This window comes from Rhipicephalus microplus, chromosome 1, assembly GCF_043290135.1.
Source record: "Rhipicephalus microplus isolate Deutch F79 chromosome 1, USDA_Rmic, whole genome shotgun sequence".
In the NCBI taxonomy this organism is placed as follows: Eukaryota; Metazoa; Arthropoda; class Arachnida; order Ixodida; family Ixodidae; genus Rhipicephalus; species Rhipicephalus microplus.
In genome coordinates, this window is record NC_134700.1 from 221,180,585 (window position 1) to 221,198,411 (window position 17,827).

Sequence of the window (17,827 nt, forward strand, 5' to 3'; positions counted from 1 at the left end):
AGATTACCTTTATTGTAGAATGAATGATCGATCATTTATTCCAAAGTTCGTTTTTTTTTTAGCAGTGTAAGCGAAGTGAAATCGGTGGATTGCTGTTTATGTGACACAGAGTGCCTGGGTAGCTAGTAGTTATGTTAAAAAAAAAACAGCAGATAATGAATGCAAGGGAGGTATAGGGAACGTATAGGGTATAGGGACAAGTCCCAGATTCGGTTCCTGCCGGTTCCTTTTCGGCCACTTTACCTTCTTCACGTCTATACGTTAGAATTATTACGATACACTTAAAACAGTACAATAAATGTTCCATATAACTTCCTTGCATTCATTATCGGCTTGTATTTGTTAAAGGTGCCCTGCAACACTTTTTGAGCATGATCAGAAAACGCTGGCGATCGGTAGTAGAGGCTCCCGGGGACACGAGTGCCAAATATTATAGCGAAGCACGCGGCCTGGAACTTGCAACGAGTTCTCAAAGTCAGCTGAAACTCACTCTTTCTTCTCTCTACAAATTACACTTCAAGCTGAAAATCACTATGTCTCAGGCCAATCATCAGCTATGGCAATCGGCTAATTTGGGCATCGCATGCTTAGCAGTTACTGAGGCCACCGCAGGAGGCCACGACTTGTCCACGCGTGCATGCACGAGCAATCTCACTAAAAGTTCCGAAGAATAAAAGATATAAAGAGTGCTCAAGGTCACGTGGCGCGTGAGACATTGTCTTCTCCCCTGCTATCTTTTTCTGCTTATAGCTTCCAGCGCTTTCGTGAGTTCGCATGACATTTCTACTTGGGTTTACCGTGTATTAAGTCCGTCCACATCGTAATGCTCTGCTATAATTTTACAGTGACATGTCAGCCTTCTTCATTCGTGCTTCGCATATAATCGATTCTCACTGTACGCAGTGTCTGCCTTTTTTTTGTGGTTCCAATCAATGGCTACTTGAAGAAGTGTCACCGGGCCTCTTTAAGGTTGTGTCAAACAGGCAGAAAATGAGCCCTAGGGAATTCCCGACTTCCATTCAGAGAGTTACGTTGAGTTGTATAGCTCAAAAGTAACAGTAGATGCGATGGGCCAGTCACACGGTAATGTCCAGTAACGCAGTGATTTGAAAAGAGTGAAGAGAACAGCGCCGTTTTTTCCCGCTTGATTTAAAAGACTAACGACCTATATAAAAATATAAACAACAGATTATATTGAGACTAGGGCGTGTTTTGTTAATATCAAGTGTGGGTGAAAATAAGCCAGTGCTATGAATAGTTCGTTAACACACTCCATTTCCGGATATAATATTAAAATGTAGTTCACCGAAAGAGGTCCTTCAGAATGTCCACATTTCGGTTTTTGTCGCCCTCTCAGTGAAAAAAAAATACGAGTTAACGGTGTGTGTGCTATACGTGGAGACGGAAAGCACTTGAACACGACGTTAATTGTGGCAACACAACTAATATTCACGTAGAGTAGGTTTAACGATTAGTATTTATATTTTGTTCTCTGGGTTTCCATTGCACTTTCTGCTGCGATTTCAATGCTGTCGTAGATCTGGATACAATAATCGCAAAGCATCACTACATTTACCGGCGTGTTATGCACCACCGTAAACGCCATAACTTATCTGCCCTTCCATTTCCAGAGATGAAAATAACGGCTCTGCATACCGGCCCCGAGTAGCCAATTTATTCTGCCGGGTTCGCGCATCACGAGGCTTGCAATTAATGCAAGCGAGAACTGCTTGCATTTTATTTTTATAAAAGGTATACCAGCGTTGACGTAAAATTATACTTCGACCTACAGCTTTTACACAGAAATTACGTATTATAGCAATTAGTCAGCGCGTCAACGCTGCAAATTGGTTCATTTACGTCAAACCTAATTGTACATGAGATGCCTGTTTCAAAGCGCTGCTATGACGTTCGATAATACATATTCACCGGTATCACGACATACGTACTATGGTGCAGTGCTCCCATGACGAACACGAACGCCGACAACGCTTTTGCACATTATATTGATTGCACGGCTTGAATCCTCATGTAAGCCGTCTTAATGATCTTAATTGGTCTTCGACACCTATGTTGCGGGCTACCGAAGTTGGGGTTGTAACGGGGACATTACTGTGGCAAATTCACGTTTTTATGGCGACAACTCCGGTAATTAAGAGTACGAGATGAAGAGAATGAATGAATAAATCAACTTTGAGGAGTGGCTTGCTTTCCAGAACGATATAGGGACGACGACGCAAATAATGTGAACAGCCATGATCCTTTATCGCGCCGCAAAAGCACAATAGGGAGCGTTCAAATTGGCGCCCAAATTTCATTTCATTTCATTTATTTACTCTCAAGGCACTGGGCATTACAGAGATGAGTGGGATAACAAATATCAATAAGAAGTAAAACAAAACAGCAGGATTAGAATAAATAATAATGCACTTTCAGAAATGATTGATTGGAAGCGTTGGCGCTTTCATTTCAATTGGCGCTTTCAATTGGTTTGGGGCCCTTAAAAATAGCATCGGAGCCACTGTGCATGGGCTAGACCCAAACAATGTTTATTGCATTGAGGACGCTATTTCTCGTAATTATTGGCATTCCCAAAGCCCACTCTTAACGAATAGCATCAAACAAACATGAAAGCACCCACTGAAGCGACGGTAGTTGACCAAGAGTTGAGTGACCTAGATTAGGAGGAGTGTCCAAAACGCAGCAGACCCATTGGAAAAGTAAGTCTTAGCTGATGCTTGACTCAAAGCGAGGCCACGCAAAGGGGTTTTGGGACCACGAACTTTGCGGGCCCGTATTTGAAAATTTCCTAATAAGCGAGTAGCAATTCAATAGAGCGCGCCAAGGAATCGAGAACGCTCAAGGTCTCCGCACAAGAGTGCATAGCGAGTAATGCTAACTTTTAAAGCACACTAAGGACCAAGAAGCTTGCAAGTGTAAACACGTTAAATAAATCACGCTTCCCTACGTTGGTGTCACGCAGGGAAGAAAAACAGAAGGCCTGGTAATGTAACTGTAATCAATGAATCAATCATAAATCATTCAACGTACCCTGGAACAACTAAAGTTCTTAGTGCAGGCGCACGAAAAAATAAAACGATACAAATAAACAACACAATACGGACACTTTTAAGAAACATCAAATAAAAATACTGAAAACACACTGATTGTGTTTCGTGAAAACACAAATACAAGACGAGAATCGTGAAATTGCAGTGAAAAATAAAGTGGAATATACACGACTATGTAGAAACCTTCCTGAAAGACGGAAAAGGGAAGAATCGGTATATTGTGAAAAACTGTGTTAAGAGAGTACAGAGCTGAGATAAAAACAATGAGAGTGAACTAAGGAAAACATTAAGATCATGAAAGTCAACATTATATAGACTTGTATTCTGTGAACAGATGAGTGTTGAAACAACAACAACAACAACAACAACAACAACAACAACAACAACAACAACAACAACAACAACAACAACAACAATAATAATAATAATAATAATAATAATAATTAGATTTTCACGTCCCAAAACACAGATATGATTAAGGGGAACGCCGTAGAGGAGTGCTCCGGAAGTTTGGACCTTCTGCGGTTCTTTAATGGGCGCAGACATCGCACGGCGGGCCTCCACCACATCACCTCCATCAAAATGTGACCGCCGCAGCCGGGGTTCCTGCCACGCCAGCGTATCCATCCACACCTTTGCGGGCCACTCGCATCGAAACATTTGAAAATGGATGGATGTATATTGACTGATGAGCAAGATAAGTTTACATGTCTTTGGAGAAATAGGCAAGCATCAAATTAATTGATTGAGGCGTGAGTTATCCGCAGCATAAAAACAGGAGCTCGTATAAACAAAGAAAGGAGAGAGAGGGAGAATTACCCGGCATGAGAGACACTATTATATATGAAGGTAGTGCAAGATTGTAACATACTAGGTGATTGGTCACACCAGTGCTTTAAAACCGATATGTATGAAGGGAACGGCCATGATTATATTGATGATCTCTTTTAGTAGCTGCGGCGCACCGACCACCGATCTTTATGCATAACGGTGGCGCCGACCGAATTATTTTTAATGCCGTAACATTTAAGAGCTTCGCAGAAATTCCGGCGTTGGTGTCGGCGTCGTTGGGTGTGTGCGAAATGAAAAATCGTCATTTTGTCCTTCACCAGAAAAAAGAGAAACATTTAAATGAAGTAAATAATGAAACTCCTCGGTTCGAGTGAGAAACAAATCCATGCCATCTGCGTGTCCAGCGGGTATTTTATTGCAGAACAACCATATTGCTTGAGACTGCCACAAAAAAAAAAAAGTATTGCATTACGGTAATGTAGCGCCGGGAGTCTCCCCACTGCATGTAATGCTGCGTGCCAGAAGCGCACAATCACGCCAGGCGTCATTGAGCAATGAACGAGCGTTTAAAGGTGCACCTCCATTACAAAGCGCTCAAATACATTTTATCGTCATCAGCGGCGAAAGCTGCAACAAAGTGAGCATCTGCGCGTGTTCGCATGTTGCCTTACGGACGCGTATAGCGAGTCCTTCGTCGATTCGCAAAACTGAGCATTATCATGTGCTTAACAGCTTAACTTGCAGTAGGTATTCTATGATAGTTTGTAACGATGTTACGCGCACAATTATTCGCTTCCTTGCAGCAGTTGGGGCTTGCACCGAGAACTGAAGCAAGGTTAGCAATTGAGCTGGCGGTGCACATGCTGCCCGATTGTGGTTTCACGTTCTATTAGCTTGAAGGCGAACCTCTAGCGTTCTACAAGTTTTAGGCTCCCGTGATTATGACTTTAACCATGACTTGCGTGTCCCGAAATGCGCGATAAGTGAGCGAGAGGAGTTGAACGTTGGGCCATGTCGGAAAGTCCAGACAGTGTTCAAACAGAGAACGTGCTTCGTTACTTGAAATATGAAAGGTCGTGCGAGAACAAAAAAAGTGGCACGTTCACAAGTGAAGCCGAAGGGGGAGAGCTCTAATTCACACTGCTTTATTCATGGGCGGAACCAATAAATAAAAAGCAAATTGAACTTGTCGGCTGGTGTACATACGTGTCATTTTTTTTATGTGTGACATTTCAAGCATGTGGAACACAGGCCAAGAACGGGTTTTACTGGATGTTTCGTTACATACTTATTTTTAAAACTTATTTCATAACAGCTTCGTAAAGACTACCATTAACCTGATCACCCCGATAGGACCCGCTCACCTAAACGACGCCGGATGGACATGCACTCTATACCGGATGTCCAGCTCAGGCTCACCAACACTGCGGGGCGTGTGTCTGGAGGGGGGGGGGGGGGTTGGCTTTTAGTACTTAGTACACCGATCATGGACAAACGCAGCGATTGTTCTAAACGTGCCTTCATTCAGGCGATCAACACGACATGCTATAGACGTGAAACACTGCATCAGTCATCGTATTTATATACACTCCTATGAATGGGAAGACTTGGAGAAAGAAAAAATTTGGCCACAAGAACCGACTCATAAAACTCGACGTGTAATCTGTAGTCTGTACGTGGGAGGACCCAGACACTTCTATGGAAATACCAAATATAGAAACCCTGCTGTCATCAACTGAATTGAACAATGAATATCAATGATATAGAATCACACTATTCTGCTCTTAAACTTTCCACTACTGCGAAGTACCTGCCCAGCATGGAATACTGCTTCGTCATCTGCCAGATTTTTTCTAAAGACCACTCAGAACTGAACAACAAACGCACGTGATTTCTTGTCGTGTCACTCGCATGAATATTATAATCAACGCACGCTATGGACAATGGAAAGCAAGCTTTGGCATTCAATGAAATGGCGTGTAGTGCATATACAACCTAGAGAAAAACATAGTCTATAGTTAGACAGGTAGACATTTCAAAACAGCCCTCAGCTGCCTTCATAAAGTGCTTGCAGCGGAAAATAGTAGAAGTGACGTCAGCGAAGATTTGTTTTTTAACACGTTTGTAGCCCTAATTTGAAGGGAACGAGCAAGCAAGAAAACACACGTGGAAGAATGACGAATCACATTCTTCAGCGTATTATCAAGACATATAGATGATCATCAAAGGCACATACAGTTAAAGCTCGTTACTTAGGGATACACCAGACCACAAAAAAAAATTTGTCCAAAATAAACAAATTCCACAAATATAGAAAACATCAGAAAAACGCTGAATAAATGTATATTACAACAATGCACCTTCACTTTTTTCAGGAATATGTAAATTAAGTGATTACTTTTCCTAAAAACACCGCAAATACCTCGGTTTTCGTCATCTACGTCTTTGTTCCCAATGTGAACGCGGCAAGACCCTCGTGTACTGACTCGCAATGGGTGCTGAGCCCTTACCTTATTATGCATCAACAGCGTGATCATTGGTGGTTAAGTGCCCTTCTGAAAGTCAGCTGCCGTTTCGGGTGTCCGCCACCATTGTTTTCGCTTTTTCGTTGCGTCGTCCATTTGTGGTGCTTAGCTCTCGACGCGCTCCAAGGATCGTTCGAATTGACCGGGTTGCGGCCTAATGTGACCGCATGAACGAGAATCTGGTGCCGTTAAGCAAAACACACGCTGGCAGGGACAACAGAACACTTCCCAACTATTCGATTTTCCGAAATGCCCAGTTTTTAGTACAACACCCACACGCTCTGTCCAAGTTCCTCAAAAACAATGCCCTTTCCACGTGACACAAGCTATGACAAAACACAATTATTCATGCCGTTGAAATGTCCTCACAGAACTTAACCGATCTTTTTAGTATATCGCTATTTGTTACAAACTGGGTAACAATCAAATTCCTTCATTTGTTTGTTCGATTGATTTGTGTGTATAAACAGACAACGACGCAGAGGGAGAGCTCAGGCTGACAACTGCTACCTAGAGGGGCACTAGGCCGGCCCACTTTTTCGGGATGGCTGAAGAAATAGAGAGAAGGGAAATGGGAGGAGCAAAATACAAAAGACGATAGGAGATAGAAGTAAGAAAATTGAGAGAAATAAGCAAGAACACAGGGAGGGGGGGGATCACCTATAAACGGCTGCCTATATGCAAGTGTCAGCAGACCTCAAAGGGCCTCGTCGCGTCGACAAACACCGCTCGTCGGACTGAGGAAACCGTCAATGGTCACGCACTTCAAGGAATTTACATTCCTTAATCAGCAAACCACGCTAAGTAACAAAAGGCGAGTGATATAAGGTGTACAAGCGTTTCACAAAAGCTACAATATACAAAGGACTGTCCACACGTCCTCGATGGTATAAGTGCTCGCTCACTAACACAGAGTTACATATCAACACAGAGTAACTCTTGGCTCACATAAGAGTGCTCTGGAACGCCGTGGCAAGCCACGACCACGAACACCGTCAAAAGACCAAGGGAATTGTTGTAGGCCCGTGTGCTCAGATTTGGGTGCACGTTAAAGAACCCCAGGTGGTCGAAATTTCCGGAGCCCTCCACTACGGCGTCTCTCATAATCATATGGTGGTTTTGAGACGATAAACCCCTCATATAAATCAATCAATCAATCAATCAATCAATCAAAAGACCAAGGGAACAAAATGTAACCACGGCAAGAAATGCTCAGCGACGACAAGCAGAAGAAAGTGCAGGGGGGGGGGGGGGGGCAGAGAAGGAAATTTTGCTTCAAACCAATTTACACCGCGCAGAATCCGCCATTTTACTTTTATTAATTGGTTTGCACCTTTACCGATAAATTGCTTTTTACACAAGTCAAATTTTTTTCATCTGTCCCTTATTTGCGTGGTAGTCAACCATTTTGCGCAAACGTAACAATAAACTTTTGGCAGATATAATATACTGGCATTAGCAACCCTGTGTACTTTAGCGTCTGCTGAATGGCCTTTCTTTATTCGTTTGCTCAGATGAAGAGGCGTGCAGCTTCAAAACCTATCAGTCATCTCTGTTCAGGGTCAAACAACCAGGAAACATAACAGAAAAATAATCAAAGCAATATTCGCACAAGCGACATGGAAAGGGGGGGGGGGGGGGTTGAACAACAAGAGAGAAGGCAGGAAGGTTAACCAGGCACATGCCCGGTTTGCTAGAATGCATAGAAACAATGCACCTGTGCGCGGTGTCGGGGGTCGAAAACGTATGGAAGGGGGTTGAGGTCACTCAACAACGGATATAGTCTAGGCGAGTATTTCTCGTCTACTCAAAAACGAGGAGACAATGGGGTTGGTCCGTTGAAAAAAATAAAGACGATATAACGGAGATACGCAGTATAATGTCAGTCATAAATGTCGCTCAAATAGGCTCGTGTCAATGAAAAGAAATCACAACGGGCATCGTTCTCTGCAAGCCTCCTACTTTCAATACATGACCCCGGTACAAGCACCTCACTCAGTGTGAGAGGTCGTCAACTGAGCATGTCCCCCCCCCCCCCCCCCCCCATCCGTAAGCTTTTACGTCCACACCGTAAAACAAAAGCTATAACACGCGTATGATGCCCGAGCACAACAAATGGCTCCTATAGCCATCCAGCGGGCCAGCTTCTTTAAGATATTAGCTTTTCTGCATAGTTTATTAACTAGCAGAAAGCGCTTCGCACACACCACAAGAAAGAAAACTTACGTTCAATACGAAGTAGCAGGCACAGGCAGTCACTCCCACTTTGTTTCCGAAGCGAAGCCGCAGGTACTGGAAATAACAGGCGAAATCCGTTAACGTTTCATAAATTTGGGGAGGGGCGGGAAGTGGGAATGGTAGAAAGGATGTATGAATGGGCTTGTTGGCCGTGACACACAGGGAAACCTGCAGCGCACAAAAAAGGACATGGACGAAAAAAAAAGTGAAGACAGAGAGATGCGCTTCGTCCATGTACTTCTTCATGCGCTACAGGTTTCGCCGTGTACAGTGGCTTATCAAATGAAGTATTTGCAGGATATCACACAAAATGGTATACTATTCGGCATGTTTTTAATTGACAAAACAGTGGAACGTTTCAGACAATACTAGAACAAGGCGGGGACGATTTCACTATAGTGAACAAAATATTCAAGATTCACATGTGGCATGTTGCGCAGTAGACCCTTTCGTAATCCGCGAGTGCGCTTTCCTGTACTGCATACTAACCCAACTGATGGCGCCACCTGCCCACCTTCAAGTCTTAGTTGCACGTACTGGGGCCTGTGTTTTCAGAATGTTTGCATCCAAGAGGGTCGAGCATGCGTTTGACTCGTGAGAGAGGAAGCAAACAGCTCGACACGCTGTTTACGGTAAGTGACTAGCCTCAATCATAAATTGGGCAAACTGCGTGGCTGGAAAGCCAGCTTTAATTAAGTAAAGGGTCTGTCGTGTTTTCTGAGATGGAGGACCTAAAAAGACTTACCTCTCCTTTTTGCACTAAAGCATCAACCGAATAATCAACCAATTACATTTTAGCTGCTTTCATTCGCTTGCATTGCGCAACATGAGGCAGTGTTGCTAACAGCAGCTGGCGAGTTCGCAAGGCACGCATATCGACTTGGAAAGCAGACGACAAAAAGTTCGAGATAAGTGCTGCGAAAATGGGTGGCGAAATACAGTTGTTGTCGTTGTCGTTGTTGTTGTCACTGTTGTTGTTGCATGAAAAGTATAAGAAGGCAGGCTAAGCTGTAGCTAAATATCCCGATATCGTGGGATAAATATTCAAGACAGGCACACACACAGTCAAGAAAAATCAAAAAGAATTAAAAAAAATGTTGTCGTTGATGTTGTTTAACTGAGACATGACAAATAGACACACGAAAAGCAAGACAAGCTGGTACCGAACAGAATCATCTTTACCGAAGATCACCAGTAACTTCGAAACTCAGGTCATTCTAACATTTTTTTTTTTACAAAGAAACAAAAGTACGGCCGTTATAAGACGGTAAGATTCCTGTACAGATCTGAAGCTGCGTACGTGAGAACACGAGTACAATCGTCAAAGCGAAGTATGTTACTTTGCTGCGCCTATCAAACAAACCATATCCCGTGACATCATCACATTGCAATGCATCAAGCGCAGTTTAGCATTTCAAGCGATGGTGTATGAGTCAGTGCCGTGCGTCACGTCATTCACGAAGACGTGCCAACTCGACTATAGAGTCAACGGTATTTCGGACACGGCGAGGCTAATCGCCTTCCTTTCGTCAGGCTAACGCACTCATGTTTTTCAAGTCTTTCAGATATGTTGTATCGCTGCTCTTTGTTAAACACTTTTTGTTGAGCCTTAAAGTAATTAAATAGTGTTATTGTATCTGTATAGTGTCATTGTATCTGTACTGTAGAAATATCAGCAGTCATGCAAACACCGCGGAATCAGGGCGTCGATGAAGTATATATTGTCGGGCGTTATAAATTACAGGGGGTTTATTTAAAAACACGGACAGTGGGACTTGTAGAGATGCTCTCAGAGAAGGCCGCTAAGATTGTCGTCTTCTTCACTCTGCTGCGCTGCGCCTCTCGAGCAAATCCGCGCTCTTCGTTGTCGTCGCTATCTCGCCGCTAAATGCAGCTATGCACGCGGCAATACCCTCCCGCCAGAGTGAGCGTCGTCTCGACGCTCAACAGGTAGAGATGCGGCCATCGAGTGTTTACATCCCTGAGAGTGGTAAAGTTTCATGCGGACCACGTGCACTGTCTCAGGCAGATGCTGGCGACGTTTGGAACAGGAGGAGGCGTCGGGCACGACTTCGTACGTCACGTCGCTAAAACGGCGCAGAACCTTGTAGGGTCCGAAGTATCGGCGTAGAAGTTTCTCTGAGAGGCCTCTTCGTCGAACAGGAAACCAAACCCAGACTCTATCTCCTGGTTGATAAATGACGAATCGATGGCGAAGGTTGTACCGTTGGGCGTCAAGTTGCTGGTGGTTAGTCTGACGCGGGCAAGCTGCCTTGCTTCTTCAGCGCGTTCAGTGAAGTCTGCGGCGTCTGTCCCTGAGTCATTGCAATCGTAAGGCAGCGTGGCGTCAAGCATTGTCGTAACTTCTCTGCCATGAATTAGTGCGAACGGCGTCATTTTTGTTGTTTCCTGGCGCGCCGTATTATACGCGAATGTGATGTACGGCAATATTCGGTCCCAATTCTTGTGTTCTACGTCGACGTACATGCAAAGCATGTCAGTGATTGTCTTGTTAAGTCTTTCTGTAAGCCCATTCGTTTGTGGGTGGTAAGCTGTCGTCTTCCTATGCGCTGTACCACTGAGCGTAAGCACAGTGCGCAAAAGCTCGGCTGTAAACGTGGTACCTTTGTCTGTTATGACGACAGCTGGAGCACCATGTCTCAGAACAATGTTCTCAATGGAGAACTGGGCCGCTTCAGCTGCAGTGCCACTCGCGATTGCCTTGGTCTCCGCGTATCGGGTGAGGTAGTCCGTCGCCACTATAACCCATTTGTTGCCGCTGTCCGATGTTGGAAATAGGCCCAGCAGATCCATTCCGATTTGAGAAAACGGGGTTTCTGGCATGGGCACAGGATGTAATAGCCCAGCGGGTTTGGCAGGTGGTACCTTGCGCCGCTGACAGTCAATGCATGTTCGGACGTAATGTTTAACCTCTGCTGCGATTCTTGGCCAGTAATATTTTTCTTTGATGCGTGTCAGTGTTCTTGTGAAACCGAGGTGGCCCGCAGTGGCTTCGTCATGGGGGGCTTGTAAAATTTCGCTGCGGAGAGCTCCAGGAACTACCAGCAGATAGCTTCTACCTGTTGATGAAAAGTTCTTTTTGTACAGAATTCCGTCCCGTAAACAGAATGACGATAAATTCTTCGAAAACACTCTTGGCGCATTGGCGGCTCGTCCATTCAAGAATTCTATAAGCGAGTTGAGCTCCCGATCATCTTGTTCTCGCCGAGAAATGATAGCTGCATCAACAACTCCTAAAAACCTGAGAAATCATCATTCTCTATAGCCGGTGTTTCAATCGGTGACCTTGACAAACAGTCGGCGTCTAAGTGTTGCCTTCCGGACTTGTAAACTACGGCCATGTCGTACTCTTGGAGCCGTAAGCTCCATCGTGCTAAACGTCCAGATGGGTCTTTCATGTTGGTCAACCAACAAAGAGAGTGATGGTCGCTTACGACTTGGAAAGCGCGGCCATATAAGTACGGGCGGAACTTCACAACTGCCCAAACGACGGCCAGACACTCCTTCTCCGTTGTTGAGTAGTTGGACTCGGCGCGTGTCAACGTTCTGCTAGCGTAGGCAACCACTCTATCCACACCATCTTGGCATTGGACAAGAACAGCACCTAGGCCCACATTGCTGGCGTCTGTATGGATGGCTGTTGGTGCATTCTCGTCGAAGTGAGCGAGGACAGGTGGAGTTTGTAGACGCTGTCGCAGCTCGTTGAATGAAGCTTCTTGCTCTTCACCCCATACAAATGCGATGTCTTCCCTTGTAAGGCGGGTGAGTGGAGAGGCGATGTATGCGAAGCCTGCTATGAATCGCCGGTAGTAGGCGCAGAGACCCAGAAAACGCCTGACCGCTTTCTTATCAACAGGCCTTACGAACTTTGCGACGGCTGCTGTTTTATCTGGGTCAGGCTTCACACCTTCGCGACTGATCACGTGTCCCAGGAACTGGAGTTCTTCGAAGCCGAAGTGGCATTTTTCTGGTTTGAGTGTGAGTCCAGTGGACCGTATGGCTTGAAGGACTGACAGTAGCCGCTTTAGATGCTCTTCAAACGTGGCCGAAAAAACGATCACGTCGTCGAGGTACACAAGGCATGTTTTCCATTTCGGGCTGGACAGAATGGTATCCATTAGTCTCTGAAACGTGGCTGGGGCTGAGCATAGACCAAAAGGGAGGACTTTGAATTCATAAAGCCCGTCTGGCGTCACGAAGGCGGTCTTTTCTCGGTCGCGCTCATCTACTTCTATTTGCCAGTATCCACTTTTAAGGTCCATTGACGAGAAGTAGCGCGCATGCCGTAGCCTGCCCAAAGAGTTATCGATCCGTGGTAATGGATAAACATCTTTTTTGTAACATAGTTCAGCTTACGATAATCGATGCAGAAACGCAAGCTGCCGTCTTTCTTTTTCACGAGTACCACTGGCGATGCCCAAGGACTCTTTGATGGTTGAATAACGTCATCCTCCAGCATCTTCTTGACTTGCTGCTGGATTACCTCACGTTCTTTCTGAGCGACGCGATATGGGTTCTGTCGGATCGGTCTTGCTGTGTCTTCCGTAATTATGCGATGCTTAGTCAGAGGCGTTCGACCTACTCGTGATGTCGATGAGAAGCAGTCCTTGAACTGGTCGAGCAGCTCCATAAGACGGCATCTTTCAGTCGGTGTTAGACTCGGACCGATATCAACTGGTGGTGTATGTGGAGGTGATTGAGCTGTGGCTTCCCCTTGCATTAGAAGACAGTCGTGAGAGTAGTCGAGCTCCTCGAGGTACGCCACAGCCGTGCCTTTACCGATGTGCCGGCGCTCATTCGTGAAGTTGGTCAGAAGCACGTCTGCGCGCCCATCCACTAAGCTGACGATACCGCGAGCGATGGCGATGCCTTGGTAAAAAAGAAGGTCAGTGATGCGTTCCGCTATGGCGTCTTCATTACAGTGCACGGCGCAACACACGGAAACAAGACTACATGACAGTGGTGGCACGCAGTAGTCGTCGTCTACCACACGTAACACCCTGGGTTCTTGGTCTGGATCAGTGATCACAGACTTGTCAGCGGCGAATGTGATCACACCGTCGCGTATGTTGACCACAGCACCGTACTCTCTTAAGAAGTCCATTCCCAGTATCATAGGTTTGCAGCACTCCGGTAGGATCAGAAATGTGGCTACAAAAGCCACATTCTCAATAGTGAGTCTTGCTGTACATTTTCCCGTGGGAGTCATTATCTGGCCTCCAGCACTTCGGATATAAGGTCCCGTCCATTCCATCCTGACTTTCTTGAGTTCATCTGCCAATCGTTCACTCATTATGGAGAAGTCTGCACCCGTATCGACTAAGGCCGTCACTTCAACGCCGTCAATCGTCACAGCGAGGTCGGCAGTCACAGTTTTCTCGGCGAAGTCTTCATTGTCGTCTCTCACTTGTTTCGGCAGCAGTGGGGGATTTTCGGCAGCTCGACGGCTTGCAACCTTCCCCCCAGAGGTCACTGCTTTCAGTTTCCCCGCCGTGGGCTGGGAGACCGACCTCTGACGGCGTCAGCAAAACTACGGCGGCTTGGTGAACCAAAGCGAGCCGGTGATGGTGACCGCGTTCGGAAGGTAGAAGAGCCTTCCCGCCTGCCAGTCTGGTCGTCGTCGATGGAGGCACGGCTTTCGTCGAACTGTCGGCGCGTAGCTGTAGGTGCACTACCGCGGTATTCAGCTCGGAGATGTGGGCAAAAACGGTAAATGTGCCCTGGCTCTCCACAGTTGTAGCAGAGTGGTCGACGATCCGCAGTGCGCCTTATGTCAGTCTTCCGCATATAGGGTCGCCTGACAGAATCCTGCTGAGCCCAGGTTGCCACAGGATACGGTTCGAGGTACTGCGGTGCTGGCATGGGCGTGGGTCGACGAACAGCGTCTGCAACGCTGTATCCGTTCGGCTGGTAGGATACTTCTGGAGCCAATGGACGATGCACAGCGTCTGCATAGGTACACGAGTTTGGGCGGTGCGGTGGAGCGGAATACTGCTGAGAAGAGGCAAACGCTTGTCGAAGTTCATGGCGAACGACTTCAGCGACGGAGGCTACCGTGGACTCCTGCTGCGGGGGCGCCTGTGACTGCAATGTGTATTTTGCGTTCTCCTTCGCGATCTCCTCACGCACGATCTGTCTAATCAGGTGGCGTAGAGAAAACTGGTCGTTTTCGGTAAGTGCGGTGGCGCCTGCAGCTGCGCTGGTGGCCGGCCGATCAGACTGTCAGTACCGTTGCTGTAGCGCACGCTCTATTGCGGTGGCCTCCATGGTGAACTCGTCCACTGTTGTCGGCGGATTGCGCACAAGACTAACAAATAGCTGCTCTTTGACGCCCCTCATGAGATGGCTTAGCTTTCGAGCCTCGGGCATGTTGGGGTCCGCGCGGTGGCACAAGCGCACCATATCCTCAGCAAACATTGCGACGCTTTCATGCAGCTGTTGGGTGCGTCCTTCAAGAAGGCGTTGTGCGTTTTCGCGTCGGTCCGCGTTACCGAAGGTGTCAAGAAACCGACGACAAAACTCCTCCCATGTCGTCGATGTTGCCTCCCGGTTTATAAACCACGCCTTCGCGCCGTCTTCAAGGGCGAAGTATACGTGGAAGAGTTTTCCGTCGAGACTCCAGTAGTTCGATTTAGCTACCCGTTCGAACTGTTCAAGCCAGTATTGCGCATCTTCGTTCGGCCGGCCATGAAATGGTTCAGGAATGCGCATATTCTGGACCGTCACCTGTGCAGGACTCCTTGCCATTTCACGAGTAGGGGTGGTTGTCGGATGTGTTGCTCCCTTTAAAAGGCCAAATTCTGGTTCAAGGCCTTGAAGGCGACGGCTTGAGCGGTGCACAGGCGTCTCCACGCGTGGCTGTCTCGTAGGGCTGGACTCGGGGCTTCTCACAGGGGTGCTGATCATGAGGTGGTAGTACCCAGCACTTCCACCAGTGTCGCGGGTTATAAATTACAGGGGGTTTATTTAAAAACACGGACAGTGGGACTTGTAGAGACGCTCTCAGAGAAGGCCGCTAAGATTGTCGTCTTCTTCACTCTGCTGCGCTGCGCCTCTCGAGCAAATCCGCGTTCTTCGTTGTCGTCGCTATCTCGCCGCTAAATGCAGCTATGCACGCGGCAATATAAACATCCTGGAAGAAATATACAGGGGATCAACTGCTACCATAGTGCTTCATAAAGAAAGCAACATAATACCAATCAATAAGGGGGTAAGGCAGGGGGATGCAATCTCCCCAATGCTATTTACCACGTGCTGACAAGAGGTTTTCAGAGGTCTAGAGGGGAACAGTTAAGCATAAGAGTTAATGGAGAGTACCTTTGTAACCTGCGCTTCGCCGATGACATTGCATTGCTGAGTAAATCAGCGGACGAATTGCCACTCATGATTACGGAGTTAGACAAGGAGAGCAGAAAGGTGGGTCTTAAAATTAATCTGCAGAAAACGAAAGTAATGTACAACAACCTCGGAAGAGAACAGCGCTTCGAGATATGTAATAGCGCACTGGAAGTTTTAAAAGACTATGTCTACTTAGGACAGGTAATAACCGCGGAGCCGAACCACGAGACTGAAGTAACTATAGAACAATAAGAATGGGGTGAAGCACATTTGGCGAGCACTCTCCAATTATGACAAGTAGATTGCCACTATCCCTCAAGAGAAAGGTATATAACAGCTGTATCTTGCCGGTACTTAGCTACGGAGCAGAAACCTGGAGACTTTCAAAGAGGGTTCAGCTTAAATGGAGGACGACGCAGCGAGCAATGGAAAGGAAAATGGTAAGTGTAACCTTAAGAGACACGAAGAGAGCAGAGTGGATTAGAAAACAAATGGAGGTTAAGGATATCGTAGTTGAAATTAAGAAGAGGAAATGGACATCGGCCGTGCTTATAGCACGTAGAGAGGATAACCGCTGGTCAATAAGGGTAACTAACTGGATTCCCAGAGAAGGCAAGCGGATTAGAAGGAGACAGACGGTTAGGTGGGCAGATGAGATTAAAAAGTTTGCGGGTATAAATTGGCAGCACAGGACCGAGTTTACTGGCGGAACATGGGAAAGGCCTTTGCCATGCAGTGGACGTAGTCAGGATGATGATGATGATGATGATGATGATGATGATGATGATGAAGAAGATTGTATTTTGACCGTACAACTATTATACACAGTTTTACAAAGAAGCTGTTTTACAAGAAACTGTTGCCTTCTTTATTTTTATTCGACCACCGTTGACTCGTGGGACTTATCCCATTTCTGTATCACCTAATTGTTTATGATCATCGCTAGCACGGCGGCGGACATGAAAGCATCGACTCGGAACAGCCCCGGTGTTCAAAAAACTATTATCCACTTCTAAACACTTATGCGGCCGGAAACACAGGTAACTCATGCATGCGTCAACCGATGACTCACAAAGACCCACGTGCCTGTATCTCGGTGAGCTGACGTGCTTTCTGACGGAGCTAGTGGCTTCGTTCGTAGTTGATTTAAATGTTAGTGTATAGCTTAGCGTTACACCTCCCCCTTTTTTATCGCCAATTTCGAACAGTGACGTTGGTTGGAAGGTAATTAATACCGGCTTCTGTGTTGGTTAATGAAAGTAAGCGTTGACTATTGTCAGCTCCTGTAGGCTATGCACTAACCGACATTGTCTTCATTGACTGTTAATTTAATGGTGCTCTCGCATACACATTGTCAGCAATCTGAGTTTGTTATGACTCATTTCTGTTTCTTATTTGGCGTTATTAAACTCTGATCGCTGGCGCAAATTTTTGTATACCACGCGCTATACGTTAGCTGGTCGTGGAGTCAAGCATACTTACTATGAAAAAAAAAATGCTTTCGTTCCCCGGTATTATGTATACGCTTACGAACCTCAAGCTTTGCTATTCCAATCCACCTTTTTCTTGCAATCTAAATATTGTCCAGAACCGTAACACTACTAAATTTCTGCGGAGACGTGAATCGTATTGTGAATGAACGTGACAACTAACTTTCAGTATAGCAGCGTGAGAGCCTACATCCGTGTTTCTGACCGTCGAATGGCACTGTGTGTTTAGTGTTCAAACAGCTGCATGGGCTGTTGCCTTGCCTCGTACCATAAGTAAATATGTGAACAATTAGGCAGGACGCAAAATATCTAAATAACTGTAGTTATATGATTGCAGCACCATCGGGCTCGC

The 17,827-nt window shown here is 46.2% G+C and overlaps 1 protein-coding gene across 3 annotated transcripts in view; it reads right to left on the minus strand.

Annotated features, from left to right (window-relative positions):
* The window catches only part of LOC119159633 (sodium-coupled monocarboxylate transporter 1), a 76,070-nt gene that overhangs the window by 49,305 nt on the left and 8,938 nt on the right, over window positions 1-17,827 (minus strand). For all 3 annotated transcript variants that reach the window (XM_037412449.2, XM_037412448.2, XM_075891416.1), the window contains one exon: window positions 8,615-8,680. In XM_037412449.2, coding sequence (XP_037268346.2) covers window positions 8,615-8,680 — 66 coding nt within the window. The remainder of the gene's footprint in view (window positions 1-8,614; window positions 8,681-17,827) is intronic.